The sequence below is a fragment of the Aquila chrysaetos genome, chromosome 8, assembly GCF_900496995.4.
Source record: "Aquila chrysaetos chrysaetos chromosome 8, bAquChr1.4, whole genome shotgun sequence".
Taxonomy (NCBI): Eukaryota; Metazoa; Chordata; class Aves; order Accipitriformes; family Accipitridae; genus Aquila; species Aquila chrysaetos.
The window spans coordinates 7,015,439-7,043,240 of record NC_044011.1 but is presented as its reverse complement, the minus strand read 5'-3'; the positions used below and the strand labels follow the sequence as shown (position 1 = coordinate 7,043,240).

The window sequence follows — 27,802 nt, the reverse complement described above, 5'->3', positions numbered from 1 at the left end:
CAGTTTGGGATGTCTGAGAGGTCTTGCTGACAACACAACTCAGTCAGGAGCAAAGATAGGTGAGAAATGGTGACTGTTCAGGATTAGGCCTCTTATTCTATTTGCTTAGGTAGGCAGATTCTAAATGCTTTCATGAGACCTGAAAGCTTTGTGAATACTGGAAACTAGTCCCTGGATGAGAATATCACTGGCAAGTATTCTGCAATATGGTTTTCACCAGATCTTCCTACAGTGGCTGCACCCAAGATTTTACACTGGAATTCAAGTTCACAAAACTCCAAAGCTGGATTTTTTCAAAGCACATACAATACAAAGAGTAATAAAAGATACTAAAAATGAGATAAACTTGCCTAGGAGGATTTCACGGTATGGTAGTAACACTCCTCCTAGAGTACCTTCTTCTCCAAGAAACGCTGAGGAGGTCAAGTGGAAAAAAAAGCACAAAAAACAGTCACGTTGAAGAAACAGATACATGGCAACCTACAGGGCAACTTTTTACTACAAATGCAGGTAGGCATTTCTACCTGGGATGGAGAGGGCATCATCCTTATGATAAGCATTAGTGTACAGTACTTGCCTCCAAATTCCTTTTCTATCTCTTTGGCCAGTTCAGCACAGCTTTCCATTCTTTCTTCCTTTTTTTTCATTGCCCAGGTATTACGCATTTCAATGCACAGTTGGTAGGATGCACTTTTTTCCTTGTCTTCTTAGAAAGGGAGAAAGAAGAAAATGAAAATATGAGAATGCACAACAAAGGAATTGCCATTTGTAAAACCAGATTACTGAGAACACAAGAGCTTGGAAATCTTAGCATCATTCACTTGCCTGACCATATATTCAACAATTTCTTGAAGACTTCTGTAGGATCGCTCCCACTTACAGCACACAACTGAAGGTCTAGTAGAAGAAGAGCAGCCTCATAAACAGTGAAGATACCTAAATTGCTCCCTAAGAAAGATAAGATGAAAGTTACATCTTACCGAATTTATCTTACTGAACACCTGATTAGCCAGTAACTGACACGTGAATTAGTGAAGATGTAGTCCCTGCATTCAGCGGAATCTGTAGAAAGACTAACCTCATTCCTCTTATGCTAAAGAAGTTTAAGCTGGTGAGAGGAACCATGTGCCAAAGTGAGTATTTCTCTCTGTTGACAGTAAAAACAACTAACCCTGAGAATTCACATCTGGGCAGCTGCACAACCATACCAGGATTGAGATGGCCTTTGTGTTCATCTTGGAAGAAAAGTTCCATGAAACAAAGTAGCAGGAGGAGGAGCACAAATATAGTTTGGAGTAAATGGGAATTTTCTAATATGCTTCAAATACTTCACTCCCATTTTGAATTTTAAAATAAATACATACATACATACATGAAGGAATAAGAAATATAATGATGATTTGAGTGAAGCCTGGTGTGCTTTCTTCCAGTATTACCAAGAATACTGTGGGAATGTGTAGTGGTTTAACCCCAGCCAGCAACTAAGCACCACGCAGCCACTCACTCACTCCCCCCCCCCCCAGTGGGATGGGGGAGAAAATCGGGAAAAGAAGTAAAACTCATGGGTTGAGATAAGAATGGTTTAATAGAACAGAAAAGAAGAAACTAATAATGATAATGATAACACTAATAAAATGACAACAGCAATAATAAAAGGATTGGAATGTACAAATGATGCGCAGTGCAATTGCTCACCACCCACTGATCCACAGCCAGCTAGTCCCCGAGCAGCGATCCCCCCCCCCCACTCCCCCCAGTTTATACACTAGATGGGACGTCCCATGGTACGGAATATCCCATTGGCCAGTTTGGGTCAGCTGCCCTGGCTGTGTCCTGTGCCAACTTCTTGTGCCCCTCCAGCTTTCTTGCTGGCTGGGCATGAGAAGCTGAAAAATTCTTGACTTTAGTCTAAACACTACTTAGCAACAACTGAAAACATCAGTGTTATCAACATTCTTCCCATACTGAACTCAAAACATGGCACCGTACCAGCTACTAGGAAGACAGTTAACTCTATCCCAGCTGAAACTAGGACAGAATGCATTTTGTATTTCACAGTCCTTAAAATCTACATTTTCCATGTGAACATTTCACAGAATCATAGAATCATGGAATATCTCAAGTTGGAAGGGACCCATAAGGATCATCAAGTCCAATCTCCTGCTCCTCGCAGGACTACCTAAAACTAAACCATATGACTAAGAGTGTTGTCCAGACACTCCTTCAACTCTGACAGGCTTGGTGCAGTGACCACTTTTCTGCAGAGCCTGTTCCACTGACCGACCACCCTCTCAGTGAAGAACCTTTTCTTAATGTCCAATCTGAACTTCCCCTGACACAGCTTCATTTCATTTCCTCATGTCCTATTGCTGGTCACCAGCTAGTCACCAACATGAAACAACACATTATCTGGTATTTTATGCTCTCTGTGTGTGCCTGTACAAACGTGTCAGTATGGAAGAAAAACAAAAAAAACCAACAAAACAAAAAAATTCTGTGGGAAATTTGTATTTTACAAAAGGAGAAAGAGAACAGAATAACAGCTCCATGAAAGGTCATATTATAATTCACTTTCTTTTTCTTGAAGTCTATAATTTATCTTCTGCTAAATTTATGTTTGGAATAACGTAAGTGCTGACTTGCACTTATTTCAGGAACTGGAGCTGAGCCATTCCTGTTCTGGAATTTTGTGTCTAAATTTTAGGTCTAAGTTCTCACACCAAAAGGGCCACAGACACTGGTGTACAGACTGCCTGTAGCAGCAGACATGAGAGTGAGCCAGATCTGCTTTTAACCTCTCTGCCAACCCTGCTGTCCCTGAGTTTCCCAGGTGGAAAGATCAGCTGGCATATTACAATCTAGAGCCAGCGCTAACTCACAGGCAGTGTGGACAGGCAGGAAGTTTGGACCTGAATGTGAGTGTGAGCCTTGAATCTGCATGGTGCAGGCTTCACTTGTATTCCCTGCCCACAGCAGCTACACAAGAGTACGGTTACACCACTTTCCAGAAGCCCATTAGTAAAGCACATCTGACACAAGTGAATCCCTCCAAATGTCAGGGCGGTTATTTCAGTTACATGTTCAACATCTCACAAATCGTTACGTATGAGAGACAAGGAGGCCTGGATTTCTTTGTGCCTGGCTGACACTCCTGTCAGTCCCCTAAGGAAAACATGGGGCAAGCAGAAAAGAATGCTAAATTTAAAAAAATAATTAAAAAACCCTAAGAAACACAATAACCCACCAAGTCTGTATGAGAACATACCTTCTTGTGAGTAAACTCTTCTTTGTGGGAACAAGGCAAGACTGTCTTGGAAGAAATAAAAGGATAATTAAAATAAGAATACCCTTTGCAATAAAATAGTCATTGTGTGCCAGTGAAAGACATCAGGAAAGCTAGCCATGCACCTAAACATAGATGTACAGTGCTATTTCAAATTCCTTGGAGGATCTCACCTGCCTTGTGGCTAACACTCCAGAAGAGTACTAATCTCCTGCTGGTTCTGTTCATCACTCATAGCTCTGCGTTTGATGCCTCAGATACCTGATGGCATCTCAGTCACCTCTATTATTCCCCCAACTCCCTCCTACCTCAGAGTTTAAGATATCATCTCTGATGCTTCCACATCACAAAGAATCTGATGTGAAGATCAGTCCACATTCACTGACATGATATTTACACTTTCCTCTGTGGTACTGGCAGAGGTTTACCCAACCAAAATTGGACTTCTACAGTCCACGCTCATGCTGCCATAGATTTATACTCAATGGAGAGGCATTTCTAGACAAAGTTTCATCACATCTTTATGCAGGTAACTAAATGTATCTGTGAAGAGCACCTGTGAATTTCTTCTTTCTCACTCATGACGACACCTTAAGGTGAGTAACTCAAATGCTCGTAACAATGATGTAAATGTCTAAAATGATGTGCAAGAAGCAGTGTTTTATTTTGGTCGTTTTCAAAGAAATTCAGCTGAGGTTGGAAGGGACCTCTGGACATCACCTAGTCCACCTCCTCTGCTCAAAGCAGGGTCAGATACAGCAGATTGCTCAGGTCCATATCCAGCTGGGTTTTCAAATTGTTCCAAGAATGCAGACTCCACAGTCTCTTTGGGAAACCTGTTCCAGTGTTCAACCATCCTCACAGTAAAAATGGTTTTTCTTATGTTTAAATTGAATTTCTTGCATTTGAATTTATGTTCATTGCCTCTTGTCCTTTCACTAGATATTACTGAGAAGAGTCTGATGCCATCTTCTCTGAATCTCACATCAGGTATTTATACAAATTGACAGGATCCCTCTGAGCCTTCTCTTCTGCAGCTCTATTAGTCTCTCCTCGTATGAAAGATGCTCCAATCCCTGAATCATCTTTGTGGCCCCTTCCTGGACTCCCTCGAGTATGTCCACAGCTTTCTCGTACTGGGGAACCAGGCACAGTACTCCAGGTGTGGCATCACCAGTGCTGAGTAAAAGGGAAGGATCGCTTCCCTTGAACTGCTGGTGGTGCTCTTCCTAATGCAGCCCAGGATACCATTAGCTTTCTTTGCCACAAAAGAACACTGCCAGCTTGCATTCAACTTGGTGTTCACCAGAACACCCAGGTCTTGACTGAAAAGCTGCTTTCCAGCTGGCCGGTCCCCAGCCGGTCCTGGTGCCTGGGGTTATTCTTCTCGATGTGCAGGACTTTGCATTTCCCTTTGTTGAACTTCATGAGGTTCCTGTTGGTCCGTTTCTCCAACCTGTCAAGACTCCCCTGGATTACCAACCAGTCCTCCCAGTTCCGTATTATCTGCAAACTTGCTGAGGGTGCACTTTGTCCCATCATCTGAGTCATTAATGATGAGGATAAAAGCATCAGACCTAGAATTCAGTCCTGTAATACACCACTAGTGCCTGGCCTCCAACTGAACTTCATGCCACTGAACACAATTCTCTGGGCCCACAAGTTCAGGCAGTTTTTAATCCACCCCACTGTCCACTTAGTTAGACCGTAATTCCTCAGTTTGTCCACGAGGATGTGATGGGAGACAGTGTCAAAAACCTTACTAAGAGGACAGTAAACAGCATCTGCTGCTCTCTGTTCATCTACCAAGACAGTCATCTCGTCATAGAAGGCTTTCATGTAGTCTAAGCATGATTTCCCTTCATAAATCTATGCTGACTAGTCCTCACTCACTTCTTATCCTTAATGTGTTTGGAAAGGTCCTCCGGGAGGATTTGCTCAATCGCCTTCCCAGGGACTGAGGTGTGGGTCGCTGACCTGAGACTTCCCAGATTCTCCTTCCTGCTCTTTCTGAAGACAGGAATGGCATCATTCTTCCAGTCTTCAGAAACCTGCCTCTATTGCCATGACCTTTCAAAAACGATTGAGAGTGGCCTTGCAATGACATCAGCCAGCTCCACCAGCAATTATGGGCATACCCCATCAGGTCCCATGGACTTGCATATGTCCAATTTGTTTGTATGCTCCTTGATCTGATGCAATTTGTTTACATGTTCCCAAGGATAAGAAAATTCCTTGCTCCAGACTTCCCCACTGGTGTCAGGGACCAGGGGTTCCTGAAGGCCAGTCGAAACAGTAAAGAGTGAGGCAAAGGTGGCAGTGAGTACCTCAGCTTTTCCCATGTCCCTTGTCACCAGGACTCCTGCTCCATTCAGCAGCAGGACCACATTTTTCCTAGTCTTCCTTTTGCTGCTCATGTACCTATGGATGCCCTTCTTGTTGCCCTTCACATCCCTCCCCAAATGTAGTCATGCTTGACACTTCAGGTCTCACTTGGCAGTATCCTTGGTGCCCACGTGGAGGAGCAGTGAGGGGTGATAACCCGAGGGCCACACAAGCAACAGCTATCTTTCCACAAGGTCTCCCACATCCAAGCCCCCCATAAGCAGCAAGCCTCCCTAGACAAGAAACCAGATCTGCAGATGGGGGCTGTCTGTCCACTGCAGCACGGAGCTTCTCACTCCTATAATTCATCACTTCCTTCTATTGGTCGTCAGGCTCCCCTGGCTCTCATGCTTCATTTGACAGAGCTCAGTCCCTCATGCTTGCAGTCTCTCATCTTTCCTGAGCATACTAAATGTATTCCATAATTGGAAATCTTCAGGTGGGGCAGGAGCCTTCCTCCTGGTGTCAGAAGTCACCAGCTTCCAGCTTTTGCCATCGTGACACTGTCCACTTCCCTCTGATATGCACAGAGCACTTCTCCTTTGATACAGTTGGAATTTTGGCTCTTCAAGCTGCACAGTCTTCGACAAGATCTGGACAATCTCTGCCTTATCATCTCAGATGCTGTGAAGTCTGCTGACGTCCTCCTACAGATCCTCTACTTTGAGACACAGATCCTCAACAAGCACAATTCTGCAAGCTGCAAGACCACCTTCTGCTTCCCCAGCCTCAGCAAGAGGCCACAGGAACTCCCTGCAGCCTGAGACCTGCAGAGCTGCAGCCTTCTTTTGTAGCTCCATTTTGACGGAGGCCTCTGACATTACAGGGAACATTACTCCAACAGCTGCTGGAGACCATACCCTGTAATGTGGAACCATAATTGCTGAGGGAGTGGATGCTGTCCTCAGCAGAGCTGCTGGCCCCCTTCTGTGTGAGCTGCTGTGCAAACTGCTGCATCTGTAGCCTGCCACTGTTAGTTGTGTTCTCGGAAGAGTTCACATGGGGAAATACACACTAGGCTGAATGATTCTCATGTTTTATCTTAACCCTGTTCTTTAAACTGATGAGTATTTCAATCTTTCATCACAGAATCTTCTTTCATTCTTGCCACTCTCCACAAATGTATTTCAAACCACCATCAGCAAACTTTCTTGGCATTCTGCTGAATGCTGGAAGAAGGACAATTAGAGTACCAGTAGAGCTTCTGTAAGGCATAGCTGTATATCTGTTTGGAACTAGAGGACTGCAGGGATTACTTGAGGGTAATGTGAAGTATGCGCTCAATTTCAGCAGGTACAACAACTGATTTGACAGAAAAAATGTAGTACCTCGTATAAACCTTAGAATTTCTTCTATGCTTCCAAGTGCACTCCCCCATAAGCCTGAAACAAAAAAAGAAAATGTGCTTGAAGTGATTGCTTTATAACAGTCTCACTAAGAATTCAATCCAACTTTGCCTTTCAGTAGTACACTTCTCTTAACTTTCAAAATCTGTAAGACAGATGTCTAAATCAAAACTCCTTGCCTAGTCTTCCCTTACTGTCTACTGAAAGGATTATACACCTCCTGAGATTATTTACTCCCTCTTCCTCCTACTGGGTCTACATATTTTTGTGGACCAGCTTTTTAAGTTACTTAAGGCCTGAGTCCCCTGGAAAACATCAGGTACTCTCACACATCAGAACTCTTGGTCAAGCACTTCCCTGGGCGAGGCTCACACATGAGCCTGAAGGCATAAGTAGTCTTCATGGATGTCTAGTGTTTATTTATTTATTTTTTTTCCTTCTGAGTGAATTAAATAGTGAGAGCTAGAGTGCTTTTTTTTTTTTTTTTTTCCTCTCCTGTTTCCACACCCCCCACCCCCACCATGATGCCAAGGGTGTGTTTTGAGGAGACTGGGGCATGAAGTCATTAAATGCAAGATGTGTTTAAGGATACCAGATACATTTAGTTGTGTCACAGACAAGCGAGATGAGATTTGCAGCTATACCACTTAGGTAGGGAATGAAAAAACTTTGGACCTGGACTGAAACAGAGTGAAGCAAATCAGCAAAATAGGAGCTACCAGTCCTTACAGTAGGATGTATCTAATTTGGGAAGCATCTCTCCCTGTAAAGTGAACATGCTGGGATTACAGAATATTTAGACATCCAGGCTGGGATGAAATATAATTATATTAACTTCAGTAATCTACAGTGTAGGTCTCTAACTAACCATAACAACCACAGAAAATGGTCAATGTAGACAGTGGGGTGTAGACAAGCATTCAGATGTTCCAGTTTGAGCGTTCAAAGTGACACAAACTGCTCTCCAGAATTCATATACTATTATGCATGCATTCATGCAATAATAGATGTATTCCTGTTACTTACAGAAAGATACAGAATAGCTAACCATGTCTTTTTTCTACAAAGCAGAATTAGGAATATTCACCTTGCATGTAACAGATGTGTTTCTTCTTCCCTCTTTTCTTCAGCTTACCCTTCTCAAATTCACTTCCAAAGTGTTTGGTACTCACAAAAGCACCCAAGGCACTATATCCAACCTCATGTGGAGTGAATTCAAACCAGGTCCCTGAGAAAAATCAAACAGCTTTGTCACTCAATATTTGGAAGCATAGATGACCTCACTGTCCCAAAGTAGCATTTTGGCTGTTTTTCTCTTCCTTTCTGAAATCCCCTGATATTAGCTGACAAGCATGAATCGTCATATGGGGAACAAAGTAAGTTGTAAGCATGCTACCATCTCCTCTTTGATACGCTCTTGGTGTCCTTCCCACCCTAGCCTCCAGCTGCCACACCAGAAAGGTCTTGGTTTGTCACAGATCATCTGTCATATTGTACAGCTCTGTGCAGACCTCACAGATGTGTTAGATATCTCAAGGGCCTCCAGATGCTTATGCATAGGCGACAAAGTAATCCTGTTCACACAACCTAAAGCTGCCCTAAAATTCTTCAGAGTCAATGAAGAGGAAGAGACTGGGCTTGATTCAAGTACCCACAGATATGTAACTCGGAACATGGTACCTAGGGACCTGTGGTGAACTGAGTCATCTGCATGAGGACAACAGTTATGACATGGGACTGAAATAACACTCATAGTCTTTTAGAAAAGTAGATGAAGTAGGCAGAGTATGGTAAGGCATCTCAAATGGAATCACAAGCCTCTGTGTGGACAACTAAATGAAGTCTGTCTGCTCCAGAGAGACATCAATTATTTTAACAGGTATGGAAAATAAAATTTGGTAGCAATGGTGAAACTTTTTGTTGGTTGTGACTATTATCCCACACCCACCAGCCTAAAGTAGAAAGCCACCTACTCTCCAGTTCATAATCCTTTCCTTGATCACCTTTCCTTTCCAAAATGAAGTTCCCAGTCCTCACTCAGGCCTTCCAAGATTATCACAATTCCAGGCCAGTTTGTGCTTTATAAATCAAGTCCTATCACCTTAAATCAAAGCCTACAGTTGCTAAGTGGAAGGAGATGATCTGCCCTCTGTGCACAGAGGGATAGGGGAGACAGTCAGAGTTTTAAATTGCAGTGAGGGAAAAGTCATTTTAGTGGGACTGGGTAAAAGTAGTTGTTTGAAAGTAAACATCTCCATGTGAAGGCCTTCTCCCTAACTACTGAAAAAGGATATAGTTGCCTAGTTCAATTTTAGAAGCACTATGTTATTTTGGAGCTCCACATAGGGCTGGCAGATATTATAGAGCATTTACAAGAGATCTGCACCCTGCTGAATAGTCAGGTGGAGGCCGGGACATCTATGATGGCACTAAATGCCAAAGTTCAGGCTTCTACATTTTGAAGATCTGTTTGATTGACATTTTATTTAATCTGTTCAGCCCATTCTATTGTAGGGATGCCTCACCTTATCCTAACACAAAAGCCGCTTTTACAGAATGTGATTCAGCCCCTGGAAGTGCTTGTATTTCTCCATTATCTATAAACAAAGACATAGGCTGACAAACTGTGATTGGATGTCAGCACAGTTAATGCCTGGCATTAAATTAAAGGAACCTAATGCATGGTATTTAAGATACAGTTAGACTAGGAGCACATATTTTACCTGGAAAGTTTCCACCTTCTTCACTCAGTTTTTCCTTATCCACTGCTGCATAAATTGGGTAAGGGTTTATTCCAGTCTCTGAGGCCTCCCTGTGGTCAGCCAACTCATTCTCATCAAACTGGAAGATAAGTAAGGGCTTCTGAAGGAACATAAAATGCCCCTCCCCTCTGTTATAGCACCGAGGACACCCCCACTTAGGAGACTGTATTAACCAAGGAGTTGGATTAACTGCTTCTACCTTTCCATATCTAGAGATAAGATGTCATGCTCTGAAATATTGCTTCGATTTATACAACTCCTCAAAAAAACCCACCCACCAAGGTCAAATTTAGTTGCAATTACTCTGAGATCTTCAAAACACTCCTGAGGTGTTTGCAGTTAGCTTCTTACCTGCTGCAGTATTTGGTATACAAGACAGGAGGCCCAGAAGTCTGTGAGTGAGTAATGTTCATCTTTTGATGACTCCTTTAAGGATTTTATTGCCTTTATGATATGCCAGGAGAAATTACTGAGGTTTTTGCACAGTTCTTTTTCCAAGTACATCAAGTTTTCTGACCATTTCCCATCTCCATACAGGAGGGACATGCACCTTTTAAAGAGAAAGAAAAGTCCTATCTCTAGCAAGACACTTTGCATCATAGAAAGGTGTCATTATTCCCTGATTACTTACTTCCCAGCTGCATACTGATAATGTCATTTAATTAGTTAGATGACCTGAAGCTGGATTTCAGCTGGCTACATGCCATGTATTAAGGGTAAATTGCTGCAGGAATACAGGTTTTGCAGAAAGCTTTAGTGGGAAAGATGTGAAATCTGCCAAGACACAGATAATCCATCAAAGAACTCAGAACAAACTTAAACCTGTAGAATCATGTCATCATTTTGCACTAGAGACTTGTGACATTTTTCTGTCTGTTATTAGGACCAATAAAGCCGGTACACTTGCAGAGTGACATCATCTCCTGCTAAACTTACAGCTCTCAGCTCATGCTAACTACCTGCAGAGTTGTAAAGGCTCACTCTGTTGCAAGACCAACTCCACAGCCTAGTTCAGGTATAAATTAAGGTGTACAACATTACCTTCTCCATCTAGAGCAGCATGTATCTTGACTCTGTGCAGGGAAGGAGATGTTCTGGATTACTGCAGACACCATATATGGTACCTAACCATAGACAGTGACAGTTGAGGTGGCCTAAAGTGTTCAAGACTTCCACCCTCATTTGACAGACAATAACATAAGGTCTGTGGAACACCTGTGTCCTCTTGAACCAGCTGCTGAAAACCAGACAGGATTTCCTCCTAGGGCATCTGAACTGTCACTGGAAGTCTGCCTTTAGAGAACATAAACCTATCCCCTTAAGTAAAATGGAAGGAGAGGTGTGTATGTCACATACAGATACACGTACTGACATATCTAAACTTAGGAGTGCTAGACACAGACAGAGTTCTATCCTTGCAGGGCAGATGTCTGTATGTGACCTATAAGCTAGACTCCCTTCACAGTCACTTCATTGTAACGAACAATCCTGGCATGTCATTCACATGCTGCACACGGGCCTTAAGGTAAAATGGCTCATGTTCCTGAACGTCATTTCTTTTCATTGCGTAGAAGATAAGACTAAAAAAGTAAAGCCAGCAAAGTAAGTACCTGAAATGGCGCTAGGTATTTACATTTAGGCACCTGACTCATTCCCATACACTTGAGAGATGTAGCTTAGTGGCATGGGCCTTTCTTAAATATACCACAGCCTCTACTTAAAGAAGCCCTTGTGCTTCTGAGTAGGATGCTATGTAGAAGTTTTCAACGCTTTCCTGGCTGCTCCTCATGGCCTGTGAACAGGGAGAATTGTCTCCTCCAGAAGGTGAGACTGAATGGCCAAGTGAGCTCTTTATTTGAATCACCGTTGAAAGACGCTAATTTCTTCTCTGAGGATCGAAGGTCAGTCTTGCTGGACTGTAGTTGATGTCACGAATATTCCTTGTGCCTCCCACCATTATACAGGCAAATATCTCACCCACCACTTGGTTCATCTGTTGTGAGTCCAACACAGAGTTCTGAACAGTGATGGAAGTGTCAAATTGCTATTGAATCTATGGAGCAGGAAAAACATTCATGATCAGACCAGAAAACAGGCACCTACCAAGTGGATCCCGACACCCCACACAGATACATGACAGCATCCAAGAAATTCTGTTTCTTCAGCTCAACCAAGGTTCCTAGCAGGGCTATCATGGCACGCAGGCCCCCGCCTGATCCCAGAACAACGATATTAGGCACATTATTCTGGGGAGTGGAAGACAGAAAACACATTTCTTTAGAGCAAAGGCTTAGCAAACACACAGGGATAAAGGCTATTGTAATTCTCACCTGGCCTGCTTCCTTGCTTTAGGACACATTCCATAATCTGCCTCTTTCCCCCTATTTCTCTTTTCCCTTTACATCACAGTCACAGAATGGGTTCTTCTTTGTATTGCGCTATCACTTGTCTTCCTGGTACTGAAATTTATTGTGGCTATGTTTCTGTGCTTTAGCTTCAAAATATAAATAAACCTTGAGCACTACTCATTGTGTTTCTCTAGATGTCACCTCTATTCCCTTTTTGTCACCAAGGTAGAACTATTACAGCCAACCATGGAAATTTCTCAAGAAACAGGTTGTACTGGATCTGGCTGGAACAGAGCCAACTTCCTTCACAGCAGCCCATATGGTGCTGTGGTTTGGATTTGTGGCTAAAAAGGTATTGATAACACAGCAATGTTCTGACTGTTGCTGAACAGTATTTTCTCCCTGTCCCATGGGAGGGGGGAGTGAACAAGCAGCTGTGTAGGTGTTTGGCTGTTGGCCAGAGTCAACCCACCATGCACACCATGAGGATAAAATGAGCATGGAGTCAAAGAAAGATGTGTGCAGAGTTATACTCTATGCCTGTGTGCAGAACATATGAAAACCCATAGGGGCCAGTGTTCCTGTATCATTGTATGTGATGGTATGCATCTGAGCATGAAAGGGTTCAAAGGTAGAGATGAAAGTGTGCACAAGAATGCACAGAGTGATTAGATAGATGTGTGTGTGTGTGTGTGTGCACGCTTACTAGGATACAAACACATTCAGGTGGTTAACTGTCTGTGTCTGTTTCACATGGTGTATTCATATATACACATATCTGCAGATTTATAAAAATATGCATGTATATAAAAATATGCAAGGGCAAGTAGATTAACTAATTAATTAGCTGATAGATATGAGAATTGCAGCCGGGAATTCCACTGAAAATTCTGTGTCCTGCTCCCTTTTCTCTCCTTGGAAATTCCCAGCCTGAATCCTTTTCCCAGCAGTGGACAGAAAGCCTGCACTGGAAAACTTGTGATGACAGATGATGCTTCCTAGGGACTGGACCTCACCTCAGGTGGCACTCTGTGTGCCATTCACATCACTGGACTGTTATCCTTCTTTCCTTAATAGGACTGTCAGTGCTTACCTGGTCACAATGAATCCCAAGGTTTTTCAGACACATCAGTACTTTTTCTCTTCTCTTCTGAGTGGCTTTTATCTCACCTTCTGAGAGATTGTGAGACAGACGGACTTCATTGTCATCCTGGTATACAAAGGGAAAGGACATACATTCAGGGTAAGAACATTTCTCACTGCAAGAAAATCAATACATGGGATCCATACAGACGACCCAGCTTTCTACAGACTAGCCAATGATTCACTCTGGGTCAATACCTAACAGCATCATAAAGAAGATCAGGGAGCCCATCTTTGTATTACACTTTAAATACAGGATGAAAGAGGCAGTACTTATGAACCTCATACAGAAAGTGAAAAGGAAGGAACACAAACAAAAATTTCAGTTCTTCCAGATTAAAAAAAGCCCTCAAAACTCCTGACTGAACAAAATAGTCCATTTTCTAAAAGGAAACATTGTTTTGCTTCTTAGCATTTTTTCACAATAGTAACCGCAAATCTGAAATATTTTTTCTTGTTGAAGCAATTTATCAAATTCAGTGAAATTCACTAGTTGATATCCTTGAGCCAATGGTGTATTTTTCAGTTAAAAACAAATGTCTAACTTGATCTAATGTTCACACAACCTGAAGAAATACAGCTTTCCTAGGTTTGTATTGTAGATCAAGTATATGCCTGTGGCAGCATTCATCTCATTTATCATTCAACTTCAGTTGAATTTCAGCTGAAATCTGCAGTCCCCTGAGCATTGTTAAACATCAGTGGAGAGCAAGAAGCACTTCTGGAGTACCACTCCTAAACCATATTTCAGACACCCCAGAGGTGCCTGTTTAACTCCACTGTGAAATGTATTCACAACTAGCTCATATGTAGAAATCTATAATGCAGATGTTTAAGGTCAGGTAAGATGAATCCTACCCTTGTTCTGATTCATGTCCTGGAGGATCCTCTTTAGCTATCATCTAGAGAAGAAGTCTCAAAAAATGGAAATTAGTCCTTACAAATAGTTTGTAGAGTAATATTACTATGAAGTGCATAGAACATCCATTTTAAAAAACAATCATGACACAAGTGTCATAGAATGTGGACAATGAAGCAGTCAGAAGAGGGATTAGGAAATAGAGGGGAAACCCAGGGTAGAAAGAGCATACCTTGGTAGCCATTGAGATGTCTGCCTGTGCTTCCTGGAGACCTAGTGAAAAGGCAACACACAGCAATTTCTTAGCTCAGAGTATCTTTCAAACTGCAAAGGAGCTGAATTTATTTTCCTACTACACTCTTCCAGGGTCAGCCAAAAAAACCCAACAAACAAGTGTTTAAAAGGTCTGAGTAATTATCATATTGCATCACAATAGTCATCACCTAGGATTAATGATTCACAGACTGAGGGCTTTGACTGCTCCACCTTGTCAATATTGCCAATATTGCCGCAATTTCCACAGAATGCTAGCATATGAATATGAGATATTTGATGCCAAAAGATTTAATAAATATTGTGTATATCCAAAGGTAATCAAATGACCATCATTAGCTTAAACAGTTACACTACCATTGGCTGTTACTGCTTACTTGACTCAGTCTGATTTGATAACATGTATGAAAAAGCTGTTTCAGGTTTCCAGCATCCTGCTTCCCAAGGGGAGAATGGAAGCTTCCTGATACAGGTTGAATATCCTTTTGGCCCAACACCCAGCTGTTAACAACCTAACCTCAAGAATCAGATAAAGAGTAGTCTTATGAGTGTGTGCTTGTGTATATAAAACAAACGGCAATATTCTAGCTCCCTGGAAGTGCTGAATGCTAAGTGCAATATTCATTATGTGCCTGCCCAGTCCATAATGTCTCCAACAGAATTTAAAAGGCCACTACTGCTATCCAATAGAGGTTTAGTCCCAGTGTGGCCATGTTTCAATATTCATTTTCTTCTTGGTATCATGACTCATTTTCTGAACTGCAAGTATGGGCCCTCCTTAACAACAAACCTCCTGTGCCAACCGGTATATATCATAGCCTATTGATCACAGACAACTGCTGGGATGGCAGCAGTGTAAAACAACATCCACCTAATTCCTCCTTCCACCATTAGAGATGAACTCAGGACACAGGTTAACTGCTTCCCAGTTGTACAGTCTAAAGCACTAGACAGTTATGCAGGTGTCTCCTGATTTATGCCCACAGTCTCAGAAAACACCTATGCAGACTGAATCCTGAGTGCCCAGCACAGTGCTCAGCATAGTCAATAACTATAATAAGTGGAAAACAACAGATGCATAATTCAGATAAAGTGAGTTTTCCTTTACAAGATCTTAAATAAAAACATGCTTGTACCTCTTCTTTGATTATGTAAGGAACATAAATATCACAATGAATCTATGTGAACAAAATAATATTCTTGGGGTCAGGCACTTAATGAAAAAGTAACCAAAATGGAGATATAGGAAGGACAATTAGATAACAGAGTCAATGGTTATGTGAATTTGTGCTTTCTTGGTGTGTACTAAAACTTGTCCCTAAGAGGAAGTCTACTTCATCTTTACTATTCCTTCAATCTTTGCCAAGCTTTAAATGTTGTGATACAAAATTTAAATGTTGTGATGAAAATCACCCTCTTTCTCAGTCAGATTCATGTTGGTTTTCAAAGTTTTTCACTATTTCCAGAATCTACAATGGTGAGAGATAGGTCACATGGACAACACAGATAATTTTCCAGTAGGAGGTGGGAGACTATCCTACAGCTAGCTAAGAACACAAATACGTGGTATTACCTCTCCTGGCTTTTGTCCACATTCTAGGATGTGGGAAATAATATTTATGCCACCTCAACAGAGTGCCCTTGATGCCCTTAATTGATTGCATGGATTTCAAAGTATGTTGGCTGAATTAGCTAATGAGATTCCCTTGGAACTGTCCCTGTTGAGCTGGAAGGAAAGAAATTGAACAGTTATATAGCATTGCTTTTTCCATGATATCACGTATTAAACAGATTTTCCTCATTAACATGTATATGCATAGCACACTATTAACAGAGAGCTGGTGAACAGAGATGTATAGCCTACATTTAAGTAATTTATTGCTAATTCTTCCACACTGGAGCAGTAATAATTCAACAGAAGGGCTGGTGAGTACTTCAAACTTCGGGGTGGGGTGGGGGGGTCCTGGCTACATGAGTTTCTTCAACAAAGTATCTTGCATCTCACAGGAAAAAATTTTCCTCAAAAATCACTCTGAACATTTCCAAAACAGTATTACTGAACAAGGCCTCAGATGTCAGTTGTAAAAAAAGGTGATGTGTCCACTTGTCTATTTCACAAAATTAGATTCTACCAAATAACACAAACCATTTGCACCACTCTAAGGTGGACCTTGGACCTTATGTCAGTTTGTACCAGTTGGGATCTGGTCAGGAAGAGAAGCCCTACTTCTACCAGGCCATGGAATGGACAGTGCCTGAAGCAAAATCTCTGGCCAATGAGGATTATAACCAGAGAACATCATGTTCAACCTGCCTGCCTTTCAGTAATTCAGTGAGACATCGGTGTGGGGGCTGAATGACCCCAGGATTTCTCTAGGTCTACCTGGAAGAGGAAGAAACTTTCTTAAGAAGCTCACCCCAATTCCCTCAGCAAGTGATAAGGTGCTTATCTCCCTCCATTGAATACTTATTAACCTACCACTCCCAAGCAAGCTGGTGTAATTGTATCGGACAACCATGTTGCACAGAGGTACTAACTAGGTGGGCCTTATAATCAAGAAAGATACCTCACCGAGACTACTCAAGGACCAGTAGAGAAGAACAAGAATATGGCTTGCACTGAAACATAAACATAAATGATGATACATTGAGGTACTGTTGCTCTTAAATTAAGTAGTTAAGAGAGAACAATTATAAACTTATTGCAGAAAACATACGGAAACTCATCTGGAAAACACAACAAAAAACCAGAGAAGTCACCACATATCAATTAATACAAAGCTCCCGCCCAGTCTCATTTTTACTTTTGTTAATGAAGAGCAACATCATGACATTGAGTTGAGTTGCTACCATTTTATTCATAAGTGACAGCAGCCCTCTGGTGGGTGCCCATTTTTATTATTAGCTGCAAAGCAAGTGAGACTGCAATGCAGAGGACTGTGAATTGCCAGAGGAGAATGGGGCAAAAGAATCCTAACCCCAATGCCCTCACGACATTATCCTGCCATGGCTTGTTGAGCCAGGACTCCTTCCTCACTTCATGTGTCCTCCAAGCAGATATCTGGACAAGAGCTGGAAAGGCTCCCCTCCTAGTCAACGGAGAGATTTAGGCATTTTAGTGTAATTAATTGGACCTAATTCCAGTTTCGCCTGAGAGTAACCATTCTGCCACTGCAGTGCTCTTGGAACAACAGGCTTCCAGCTGCAATGCCCGAGAGGAGTGTATTTCATCTATGGCATGTGTCAGCCACACGTGAATGGCTCAGATACCTTAGAGTTCTCAGAAGGACACCGTACACTTGACACGCACCATTAACATTCAGCCAGAAGAACCTCAACATTTTTGCAAGCATCAATAAAATAAGTGAGAAACAACTGCTTTTGTTTGCATTGCCAGGGAGATGTTTTAAATGCAGGTATTTTTCATATGCACTCATTTGCTCACTGTCACTTGTAGGTTCATTACCCGCAAGCCAAACAAAACCACATTCAAATAAAGAAAGTCATGCCTTCCTAAGATCAGCAGGGGTTGATTTTTGTAGCTCTTACAAAGGCATGAGCTTTTTCCTCTCTTCCATAAGCTTCTGTCTTTTTTCTTATGTGTTAATCTTTCATGCATTCCTCTGAGCAGCACACATTTAATAGATAATATTTTTTGTCTGTTTTCAGCTATTTCATGCACAAAATTATGAAAAAAAGGTATATGTATTCACAAAGGAAAGAAAAATACTCATTCAGTGAAGGATGTTAAATGAGAGAAATTGTGGAGAGAGAAGGTAGGCTGATAAGCTATGGCAGGCTGTGGAATGATTGCTGGACGTGACTTATTGATATGTCCCCCTCTTAAGGGAAGGTAAACCTCCAGGGTGGAATGCAGTGCCTATACACAAAATCTGTTCCATAATTCCCTAAGCAACATAACCTGCAACCTTAGATGTTAGCAACACCAGAGGAGTCTGGTATGCTAACTCTAAGAGAAACAACACGGAGGGTGGAGCGGAGTGGAGACACCGCGGCCAGGCTCTGTGATATCACTGCAGGGATAGGGAACTGGAACTGCTGGAACAGGAATGGAAGGTCCCTGCACTGAATCCACTGAAGCAAGGAGGTGAAATAATGGGGGTTCTGTCAATGCTGTTGTTTTACTTCTGATTTATATCATAAGTGCCCAGTTCTGGAGTAGTGACATGCTAAATCATGTTCTCTGGGTGAACTTTGCTCATTATAATCTCATTATAATAACAAAACACACCTCCATCCCCCAAACTACCCACCTCCGAGGTGTGACCACCACTCACTGAGCATGTACTCTGAATATTCTCTAGCATATACTTTTAAAAGCAAAGCAAGAGAACTTTATAGCAATCAAAGTAAAGGTGCGTATGACTGGAGTCACTCAAGCTCCACCTAAAAAATAAGAAAATATAAAAGGGCTCAAGAAAGGAGGAATGTTAGGGAAGACACCATCATAGACAAGTTGGGAGGACATAGCTGACTTCTGGGATCAGTCAATGGACTGAACTTCTCTTCCCCCTATAGGGACACCTTTTGGGTGAGATTCAAACCCTCGGTTATACCCAGTGCTTCCGCAGGAAACTGAGAAATCTCTGTAAAGTTTTTTCCAAAATTTAATGTGCTTGTAATCAACTGTATTATTATTTGCATGTGCTTTGCAGACAGTGTATTTATCACCGGCAATCCAAAAGGACCTGTACTGTTGCTTTAATAAACTGCACTGCTCATTAATCTAGCTGTGATAGTTTGCTAACACAACCAAACTCCCTAAGTCTGGTAATTCTAGTGCGCTGAACACAGCTAAGCTGAGAGTGCAGTATGCTATTAGTGCATCCCGCATCATGATAGTTCAACATATTGAACGCGACTGGACTTATAGCATTGAATTGGACATCACTCAGAATTTAAACCTAGCTGCCCCCAGCCCCTCTGACATTTGAGGATAAGCTGGAATGCAAGGAGGTTTATTTTCTGCCAAACTTCTTTACCCTTTAACGCAACACAGGTGGACACTAAATTTATTTGCCTAACGTTTAAAATAGTCACTATAAAGTTTCTTCTCTAGACAGCACAGATTTTATTTTTATATATATATATATATATATATGCGCTAACTGCAGGAGGAGGTGCAACTCTGGATCTATCTATTCCTCTCCACTGCCTGTAAAAGAAGCCCTGCAGGCAAGGTTCATCTCATTGTTTTAGTTACCAGGTTAACATCCCTGGACTTCTTTCCAGCCAACATTTCTATGACTGTAACAATCTCAAATATAGAGAAATAATTTCTGAATGCTGAAGTTGTGAGAAGGCAAATGCCAGAGTAAGTACTTTTTATGATTTTTATCCTAGACTCAGCCTTAGCTTTTAAAATTTGCTAACAGCTTGGAGGTGCTGCAAATTTACACTTCAGTGATCCACAGAATCTTATGTGGTCCATCCATTCTTTAGTCCCACCTTCTGCCTTCGTGAAGGGTCAAGTATGATGATCCCTGCAAGGCAGTTATTTGGCTACTCATGTAAACCTTTTTGAAGTAGATTCCTCATCATCCTTTGACAACCCCTTTTTTCCTCCCTTCATCACCACACTGCAGAATTCCTCCAACTGGAAGGATTTCCTTTCTGTCTCTTGCATTGAGAACTCAATTTTATTGTATCATTCCATCAGAGAACATATAAAGGAATTGATGACCATTTTATTTATCTCTCCATGTATAAAAAGATTGGTGCAGGTATGATATTCTCTCCTCTTCTTTTTTGTGGCCACAATCTTATAGACTAAAACGTTCATTCTTCTAATGCTCAATCAGATGGGGTTTCTTGCCTCTTCTTCCTCTCAAAATCTGCAATATATTGCTTTCTACAGCTGTACTTTACAAGTGAAACTGAGGAACATGTCTCAGGAACACCAACGGCTTTTCCAAAGGCTTAGAAATCCCAATATGTTCTTGCTGTGACATTTTATTTTACTGTCTGATTGTAGAAACTTAGCAAGATGATAGAGAAAGGCTCATGATGGCAAGTTACGCTTAAAGATAGAGGCATTTGGCTAGGTGCCTGTCATTTACACTTCAGGGATGGTAATCCCCTTACCTTCCAGATGGACAATGATGCATTAATGCATTCTTTGCACCTAATCAGAGGAATCCCCTTGAATAAAAATGTCGTCTGTATATTAGTATACTATCACCCCTGGTTCCAGTGGGATTTGTTCTAATTCCTGAGCTAAATCCTGATTTGATAATGCAGGGCTATGTCTGAATCTTTGAGGTAATTAGGTAAAAGTGTATCGAATTCCACCCCAAGCAAATTGCTCTTGCCCCTCAGGTTTTAAGGGGACCATGAAAATCATATCTTTTACATCCACAGTAGCCATCCAAGGATGGGCTGTTTGCTCTGTAGTGAAAACAAGATATGTGATAAATGAGATGGCAGCGTGTAGGGGTCCACTATTTTTATTCAATTTACCATCAAACACCAGGTGCCATTAGGTTTATGAACAGGCCACACAGGAGAACTATATGGGGAATGAGTTTTCTGAATAATGCCCCATCATTCTAAACCCTGAATAAAAGTAATTATGCCTAATGTGTCTTTAGGGCTAATACAATATTGTCATACATGAATCAAGGAACTTTGGGGTAATTTAGGTGTGGCCTATAACAGGCGGTAGACGCCTCATTTTGTATTTTACCTATAGAGACTGCGGAGTTTTGAATCCAAGAGTTTGGCACTCAATGCCTAATGCAGTACAAATGGTCTGGAATTGTAATATATCCATACCTAATGTATTTAAGGTCCCTACTGTCACGCTTTCTTACATTTGGCAGGGTCAACTTTATCATAGCTACTGGGAGCTTTTGTCTTTCCCAGCAATCCATGCTATATAAACACTTTCTTGAGTTATCTGGATCAATTCAGGGGTGTCTCTAGCTTTAATGATGGGTATTGAGGCTCCTGTGTCCATGAGAAAAGGGACAGAATATTTATCATTTACCACTAAAGCTATACATGGATGTTTACTAATATTAATTCAAAAAATTCAGTCACTTCAGACAGGTCATCAAAACTCCCTGGGCTGGGAGTTGGGAGTTCCTCCATTACTTTCCCAAAGGTGGCGATGGAGCAGCAGATGCAGCAATTTCCTCTAGCACCTTCCCACATTCAGTCTCCAGGTACAGTCCCTCTCACAATTACCCTATAGTTTCTGTAAAGTGGGTATGGGGAATCTCTCTAACTAGCCTGTCATAAACCCTATTCCTTGGAGGGAGGCCCATAAAAGTCTTGGTTCTGGATCTCACTCCTGACTGTCAGGGTGTCTTTTTGGGTGTGATTGATTCCTTTTAATAGGGGTCGGAATATTTTGTCTCCATTCTTACTATTCTGACCTCTCTTTGACATTTGGACTATCCTTACTTGGACTTCCTTTTGACATACCACCTTCTCAGGGGTTCCCATAAAGGCTGTCCAATTCTGCAGCCTTTGAGCCTTCATGGTGTTCCAGTCATGTGTTTCACTGTGTAACATTAAGGCCAGGCTTTTTGGTCCCCCAGTTGCAGCATTTTGCAATAGTTTTGACTTCCCTCCTGCTGTTGCTATCATGGACATCATATTCTGGGGTATAGCACCTTGCTCATTAAGGACATCCTGGGCAGCCAGCATCAGTATCCACTTACCTAGTCTGTCAGCAGTATTCTAAGGAGGGGGAGGGTTATAACCTTGTGGTCCCTGCAGTTGCCTAAGATCATGTATTATTGAAGATAATAGAGAAAAGGTGTTCTGTTCGGCCCCTGCCCTGGGGTTTTGAAGAAATATCCATCCTCCCAAGAATATTTGACTGGCTTCATTCTGATCAAGAATGATGGCTACAGAAGGCCCCTGCCACCCATCCTACCCAATCCTCAATCAGCTTCTTCCCACACTGTGAGGATGTGTGCCTTAGCTTCTTCTGCACTGTATGACACAGTGGTTGTAGTAGCCTGAGGTGGGGTTGGGGGGGTTCCTCCTGTGGCTCTGGCAGGGTCTGGAGGTTGTACTGTGTCAGTTTTAATAATAGGGTACAAGAGGGCCACTGGGGTGGCACCTGTTACCTCATATGAATCAGACTCAGGTAACTGTGTGGCTGAGGTGGGGGCAAAAGGCCCGTTGTCATAATCAATATCAGAATCATCCTCCTCTTCATCAGCTCCCAGTGCACAGATCTTTTGAATAATCTCACTCCCTGAGACTGCACAGGTATACTCTCTCTCTAGATTTGCAAAACCAGAGGTATAAGATTAGTTTCTAACCATTGAAGCTGTTGGCTCTTTCTATGACTAAGAGATTCAAAGCTCATGCCTCTGCATCCTTAGCTCACTTTTCAGCATCTTGAACTCACTGCTCAGCACCTTTTAGAAAAATACCTGTGTCCATTAATGTCTCTGGGAGAAGACCAGTGAGGGGTCCCTTGCCTTCCTTTGCTTTATGTTTGGAAGTTTCCTGCCACTTCTGAAATTCTGTTCACAGCATCCCCCAGTCAAGACAATTTTCAATGATCCATTTCCTGTCTCACCACGGTGTTTTCCATCCCCTATTCTCTTGCATTTTAGCTGTTCGCCTACAGCCTTCTCCATGACCTGTGTATTTACAGAATCCCACTTCTGAAATCAGTTAATGTCACGGTCACAACCCGTGAGGGTTACCTGACCTGTGGGGATGTAAAGTTTGCGACCATCAATTCATAGGATTCCGTAATACACAAGGACATGGAAGCTTTGTTTCCATTAATTACTTTATTACAAATTACTACTAGTAAAGCAAGTATATATTGTAAGTTACTACAAAATTACCGCTAGTAAAGCAAGTATAAACTTATGATCATTTACCTATATGCACACCTATATATATATATTGTTTGAGGTGTTACTGGTATGGCACTCACCAAACAACTCCCAGGAGTAGAGCCAATCAAGGACAGAAAAGTCTCACTTCAAAAATGACCTGTGACACAGAGTCCAAAGTCAGCCAGGCATCCAAGATGAGGGTCTGGTCTGTCTGGAAGATCTCATTTAGAGAAGCTCACATTAGGTAGTGAGTTACTTTTATATCTTTGGTGTAGATACATAAGTGGGACACCAGCTCCTGGAACAGTTGTTGCTGACTTCTGCTTTCCTAGAAGGTCAGTTTGTTATTGTGGTTTCTTGGTTCTGTGCTTATCTCGGGCTCCGAGGTGTGCACATCAAGGATGTCCTTGCCTCCCAGTCAAGCAGATACCCTTTTCTGTCAGTATTTTTCCATTATCACTGGATTGCCTTTATGGCTGCTGCACCACTGTCAGTCCTAAGGAAAGAAGGCTCAAGAGGACCTTACTGCTTTCTACAAGGACCTAACAGAGGAGTATGAAGAAAGTAGAACCAAGTCTCGTTAAAACCAGGATAAGATACAGTAATGTAAGTTACTGCTTCAAGAGCGCTTCCAATCAGTTATCACTGTAAGCTGAAATGACTCCTGGCGCGGATTCCACATCCTTAAACTTGCCTCTTTTATTCTCTTTTCTCTTTCACCCTGCATTGCTGAGCACTCAGACCAGCAATTATATTACTTCTTATTGCTATTGCAATTATCATCTTGATTGTTTTTCTTTTTTTTTTCTTTTTGGTTTGTCATATCGATCATGCCACAGACCCAGAAATGTCATTAGAACCCTATGTTTAGTCAAGCGAATCCAGCATAAGAACACCAATGACATAACAGGACCTTCAACACCTATCCTACACATAGGCACCAACATATGGGTCCTGACGTGCTTCCCTTAACCTACAAACTGATTTTTTTCTCCAGTCTGTACTTCATTCTATCACATAGATCAGTTTAGCAGTCCAAAGCTAGCAGATACGATCATGGAATTGCCATGACTGGAGATAATCAAAGCTTGCTTGGACTAGGCCTTAAGCATTCTGATCTAAGTTGGCCCTGCTCCAAGTGGGAGTGAATCAGAGAAAATCAGAGGTCCTGTTCAGTCTGACTTGTCATACATAGGACATCCAGAAGAACCACATCCTTCTGGAGCAGCAGCTGAAAGCCAAAGGATACATTATAGGTCATCTAAAAGGCACCGGGCAGTCAAGGTACATAAGTTCCTCCCCAAGGTAAAGAGTCAATGGAGTCTAGAAAGTTACTGAAATGACCATATACAGACTTTCCTGGGGTGATTCCTTGCCTTTACATGCCGTTATCTTCCTATGTACAACCATAAAAACAATCCTCTTGTAGCAGATTATTCACTGTGATCATACGCACTGTTAACATGATGGATCTCACTTTGTCTCTTATGCAGATTTAATAAAATCTCTCTCAAAGCAAAGGAGTTCTCAGAACTTGCCTGAACTGCCAATTGTTTTGTTTGAGGGCACTGCTCCTCTGTTCGTCTGCACTGTTATATTGGTTTTGGCTGGGATAGAGTTAATTTTCTTCATAATGGCTCATATGGTGCTCTGTTTTGGATTTGTGACCAAAATAGTGTTGATAACACAGTGATGTTTTATTTATTGCTGAGCAGTGCTTACACAGCATCAAGGCCTTTTCTGCTTCTCACACTGCCCTGCCAGCAAGTAGGCTGGGGGTGCACAAGGAGCTGTGAGGGGAGAGGGCCAGGACAGCTGACCCCAGCTGACCAAAGAGATATTCCAGACCATATGACATCTTGCTCAGCAATAAAAGTTGGGGGAAAGAAGAAGGAAGTGGGGGATGTTTGGAGTTAAGGTGTTTGTCTTCCCAAGTAACCATTATGTGTGGTGAAGCCCTGCTTTCCTGGAAATGGCTAAACACCTGCCTGCCAATGGGCAGTAGTGAATGAATTCTTTATTTTGCTTTACTTGCACAGGAAGCTTTGGCTTTACCTATTAAACTGTCTTTATCTCAACCCATGAGTTTTCTCACTTTTACCTTCCAATTCTCTCCTTCATTCTTCTGAGCCAGGGAAGCGAATGAGCAGCTGTCTGGTGCTTAGCTGCTTATTCACTTTAGCTGTCTAGATGCTATTTCTAACTTGGTTTTCCATTTGCAGAGAGCTAAATAGCTGCCACTTAAGGAAACACTTACGTGAAGAAGAGAACAGTTTACTCTCTAATCCTTAACAGTACAGGTTGGATGGGTTTGAGCCATTCTGGACCAGAAAGTGTGGCCTGTTTCCATGTGAGGATCACAAAGAAACCATAGGTTTTCTTCTTGTTTAGTTTTGTTGGGTTTGGGAGTTTGGGTTTTTTTGGGGGGTTTTGTTTGTTTTGGGTTTTTTTTTTTTTCATTTCAAAACAAAATGGCTAATTTAAGAAATTCCAAAGTGTTTTCTCAGCAAAGTAGGCTACTCAGGCATGATTTTCCCTTGAGTGATCCATGGTGGCTGTTCCCAATCACTTTCTTGTCATTTCTGTGCCTGGATAGGGCTTCCAGGAAGATTTTCTCCATAGTCTTGCTGGAGAATGAATGAGGTAGTTTCCTATATTCTCCTTCTTGCCCATCTGGAAAAAGGGTGCAATTTTTTTCTTTTTCCAGTCATTTGGGAATTCTGCTCATTGCCACTGTCCTTCAAAGATGATATTATCCTTGCAAAGACATCACTCAACACCCTTGAAAAGAGGGATGAGGGTACTGTGGTTTTCTTACAAGCCTATTTTTCTTCGTGATAGTGAGGTCATTGGACTTTGCTGCTGTCACCTTCCCCCAAGACAGGATGTTGTCCCTGGCTAGTAGTGTAAGTGTTGAGTGTAAACAAAGCATGACTGCATAGAACCATTGCTCTTCCCTAGCTGAGTGGTTCAGAACATCCCTAATGCTCCTGAGGGAAAGAAACTCTAACATTCCCAAACTTGTGCCAAGACCATGTCCTTTGCCTGTCTAGACTACAAAACTAAGAAAGAGTAAGGGAGGATGATAATGTGCAGTCATGATTCCCCCTGACATTCCTCCCTATAGCCTTCCATTTACTGCTCTTCCTTTTCTCTTCTCCACCTCTCCTTACCTTCTGTTTCCTGCTCTATCTCATGGGAGGTCAAATCCTTCTGCTTGTTCTATGGTAGCATGTCTTTACAGGAAGGGTTTGTTAGTCAGGTAATCACCACATTCAGTGAGGTTCCAAGTAGCTGTCTGGACCTAGAGAACAGGCTCATCCTCATTTTATCTGTCTTGTGTGGAGTTTTTCTGTTCCTGCAAGAACAGCTTATGCTGACCATGATGACCTGAACCACTCCTCAAGAAGCCTGAAGGAGAGTTCTTAGAGCTTCATGTACCAGCATAGATATCCATAATATACAGAAAATAGGTAACATGAAGCATTTTCTATGGAGGTAAATCACACACTGAGACATCTACTTTGATTAGTGCCTATAGGATATGTTTGTATGCCAGTTCAGTCAGTCAAGAAACTGACTCCTATATTGTGACTCTGTTGCCTATAAATAGGATCTAGATAAGTAGAGAAAGTTTCATTTTCCTAACAAAGACATCTATTGCCAGTTTAGACACTTTATGACATCTGGGACGTTTGAACAGCTTTGGTGGATAAGACACAGGACCTATATGAGATGCTCACCATTCTGGAATGGCAAATAAGTGACAAAAAAAAGGAAGTTAGATGTGTTTTCTCTCCTTAATATTCTACTCTCAGGATAATTCTTTGGCCTTATACAACTTTCTTATTGTCAAAAAAAACCCCAATACTCTTAAGATCCTCCCACAACCGCAATTTTAAATGCCTCTAGGAAAAGTGCTAAGGGAGTTATCATGCAAATGATTAAGAGCAGCTAGATGAAGGGAGATAACAGTTTTTTCCTAAGAGAAATTACATGAAACGTGGGACAATCTAGAGCTTTTCAGGTGTAGTCAGGTCTGTTTACAGAGAAGGTGGAAACACAAGAACAAGGGATGTATAAAAGATGAACAGGGAAATTCTCATACAATTTCATAAAAGTCTTTGAGTATGACACATTGAAAGTCTGGTGATGTTCTATGCTAGCTACACTCATCCACCAAGAAATGGTAAATGAATTAACATGTTAAGTTCTGTCAAGACCAAAAATGAATGAGGAAAAGCTGTGTTATGTTTTTCTTGGAAAATAGATAGGAGTGTGAAATGTCATTTTACATTTCTGCTTTTACAACATTTCTCTACATATTTTTTGCCTTTTCCTAGTTTCCTTCTTTATGAAAACATTGTTTTAAAACATAAAAACATGTTTCATTTTCAACTGTCTTATGAAAAGAAAAAAATATCTAATTTTAGTTTTTCCCCTTCTCTTATACAACTTATGAGAAAGAAAAAAAAAGGGTAAAAAGACATTAGAAACCATTTACAAGTAACTGAAAAGCCTTTTCTTTCTTCCTTTAAAAATAAGTATAAAAAAATTTTTTAAAAATCC

General features: G+C 41.6%; 1 protein-coding gene across 5 annotated transcripts in view; it reads right to left on the bottom strand.

Annotated features, from left to right (window-relative positions):
• The window catches only part of PLA2G4C (phospholipase A2 group IVC), a 31,223-nt gene extending 7,685 nt beyond the window's left edge, over window positions 1-23,538 (bottom strand). For 2 of the 5 annotated variants that reach the window (XM_041125612.1, XM_041125613.1), the window contains exons 1-12: window positions 23,332-23,537; window positions 14,359-14,399; window positions 13,218-13,334; window positions 11,880-12,022; window positions 10,128-10,326; window positions 9,738-9,855; window positions 8,102-8,242; window positions 6,997-7,050; window positions 3,245-3,310; window positions 826-948; window positions 578-706; window positions 351-413 (exon numbers count right to left, since the gene is read on the bottom strand). In XM_041125612.1, the coding sequence (XP_040981546.1) occupies window positions 351-413; window positions 578-706; window positions 826-948; window positions 3,245-3,310; window positions 6,997-7,050; window positions 8,102-8,242; window positions 9,738-9,855; window positions 10,128-10,326; window positions 11,880-12,022; window positions 13,218-13,334; window positions 14,359-14,370 (1,165 nt within the window). In that variant the 5' untranslated portion in view covers window positions 14,371-14,399; window positions 23,332-23,537. Of the gene's footprint in view, window positions 1-350; window positions 414-577; window positions 707-825; window positions 949-3,244; window positions 3,311-6,996; window positions 7,051-8,101; window positions 8,243-9,737; window positions 9,856-10,127; window positions 10,327-11,879; window positions 12,023-13,217; window positions 13,335-14,358; window positions 14,400-15,357; window positions 15,451-23,331 lie in introns of all 5 variants that reach the window. The other 3 variants (XM_041125610.1, XM_030021203.2, XM_041125611.1) reach the window with 3 other exon arrangements.
• Window positions 23,539-27,802: the final 4,264 nt, after the last annotated feature.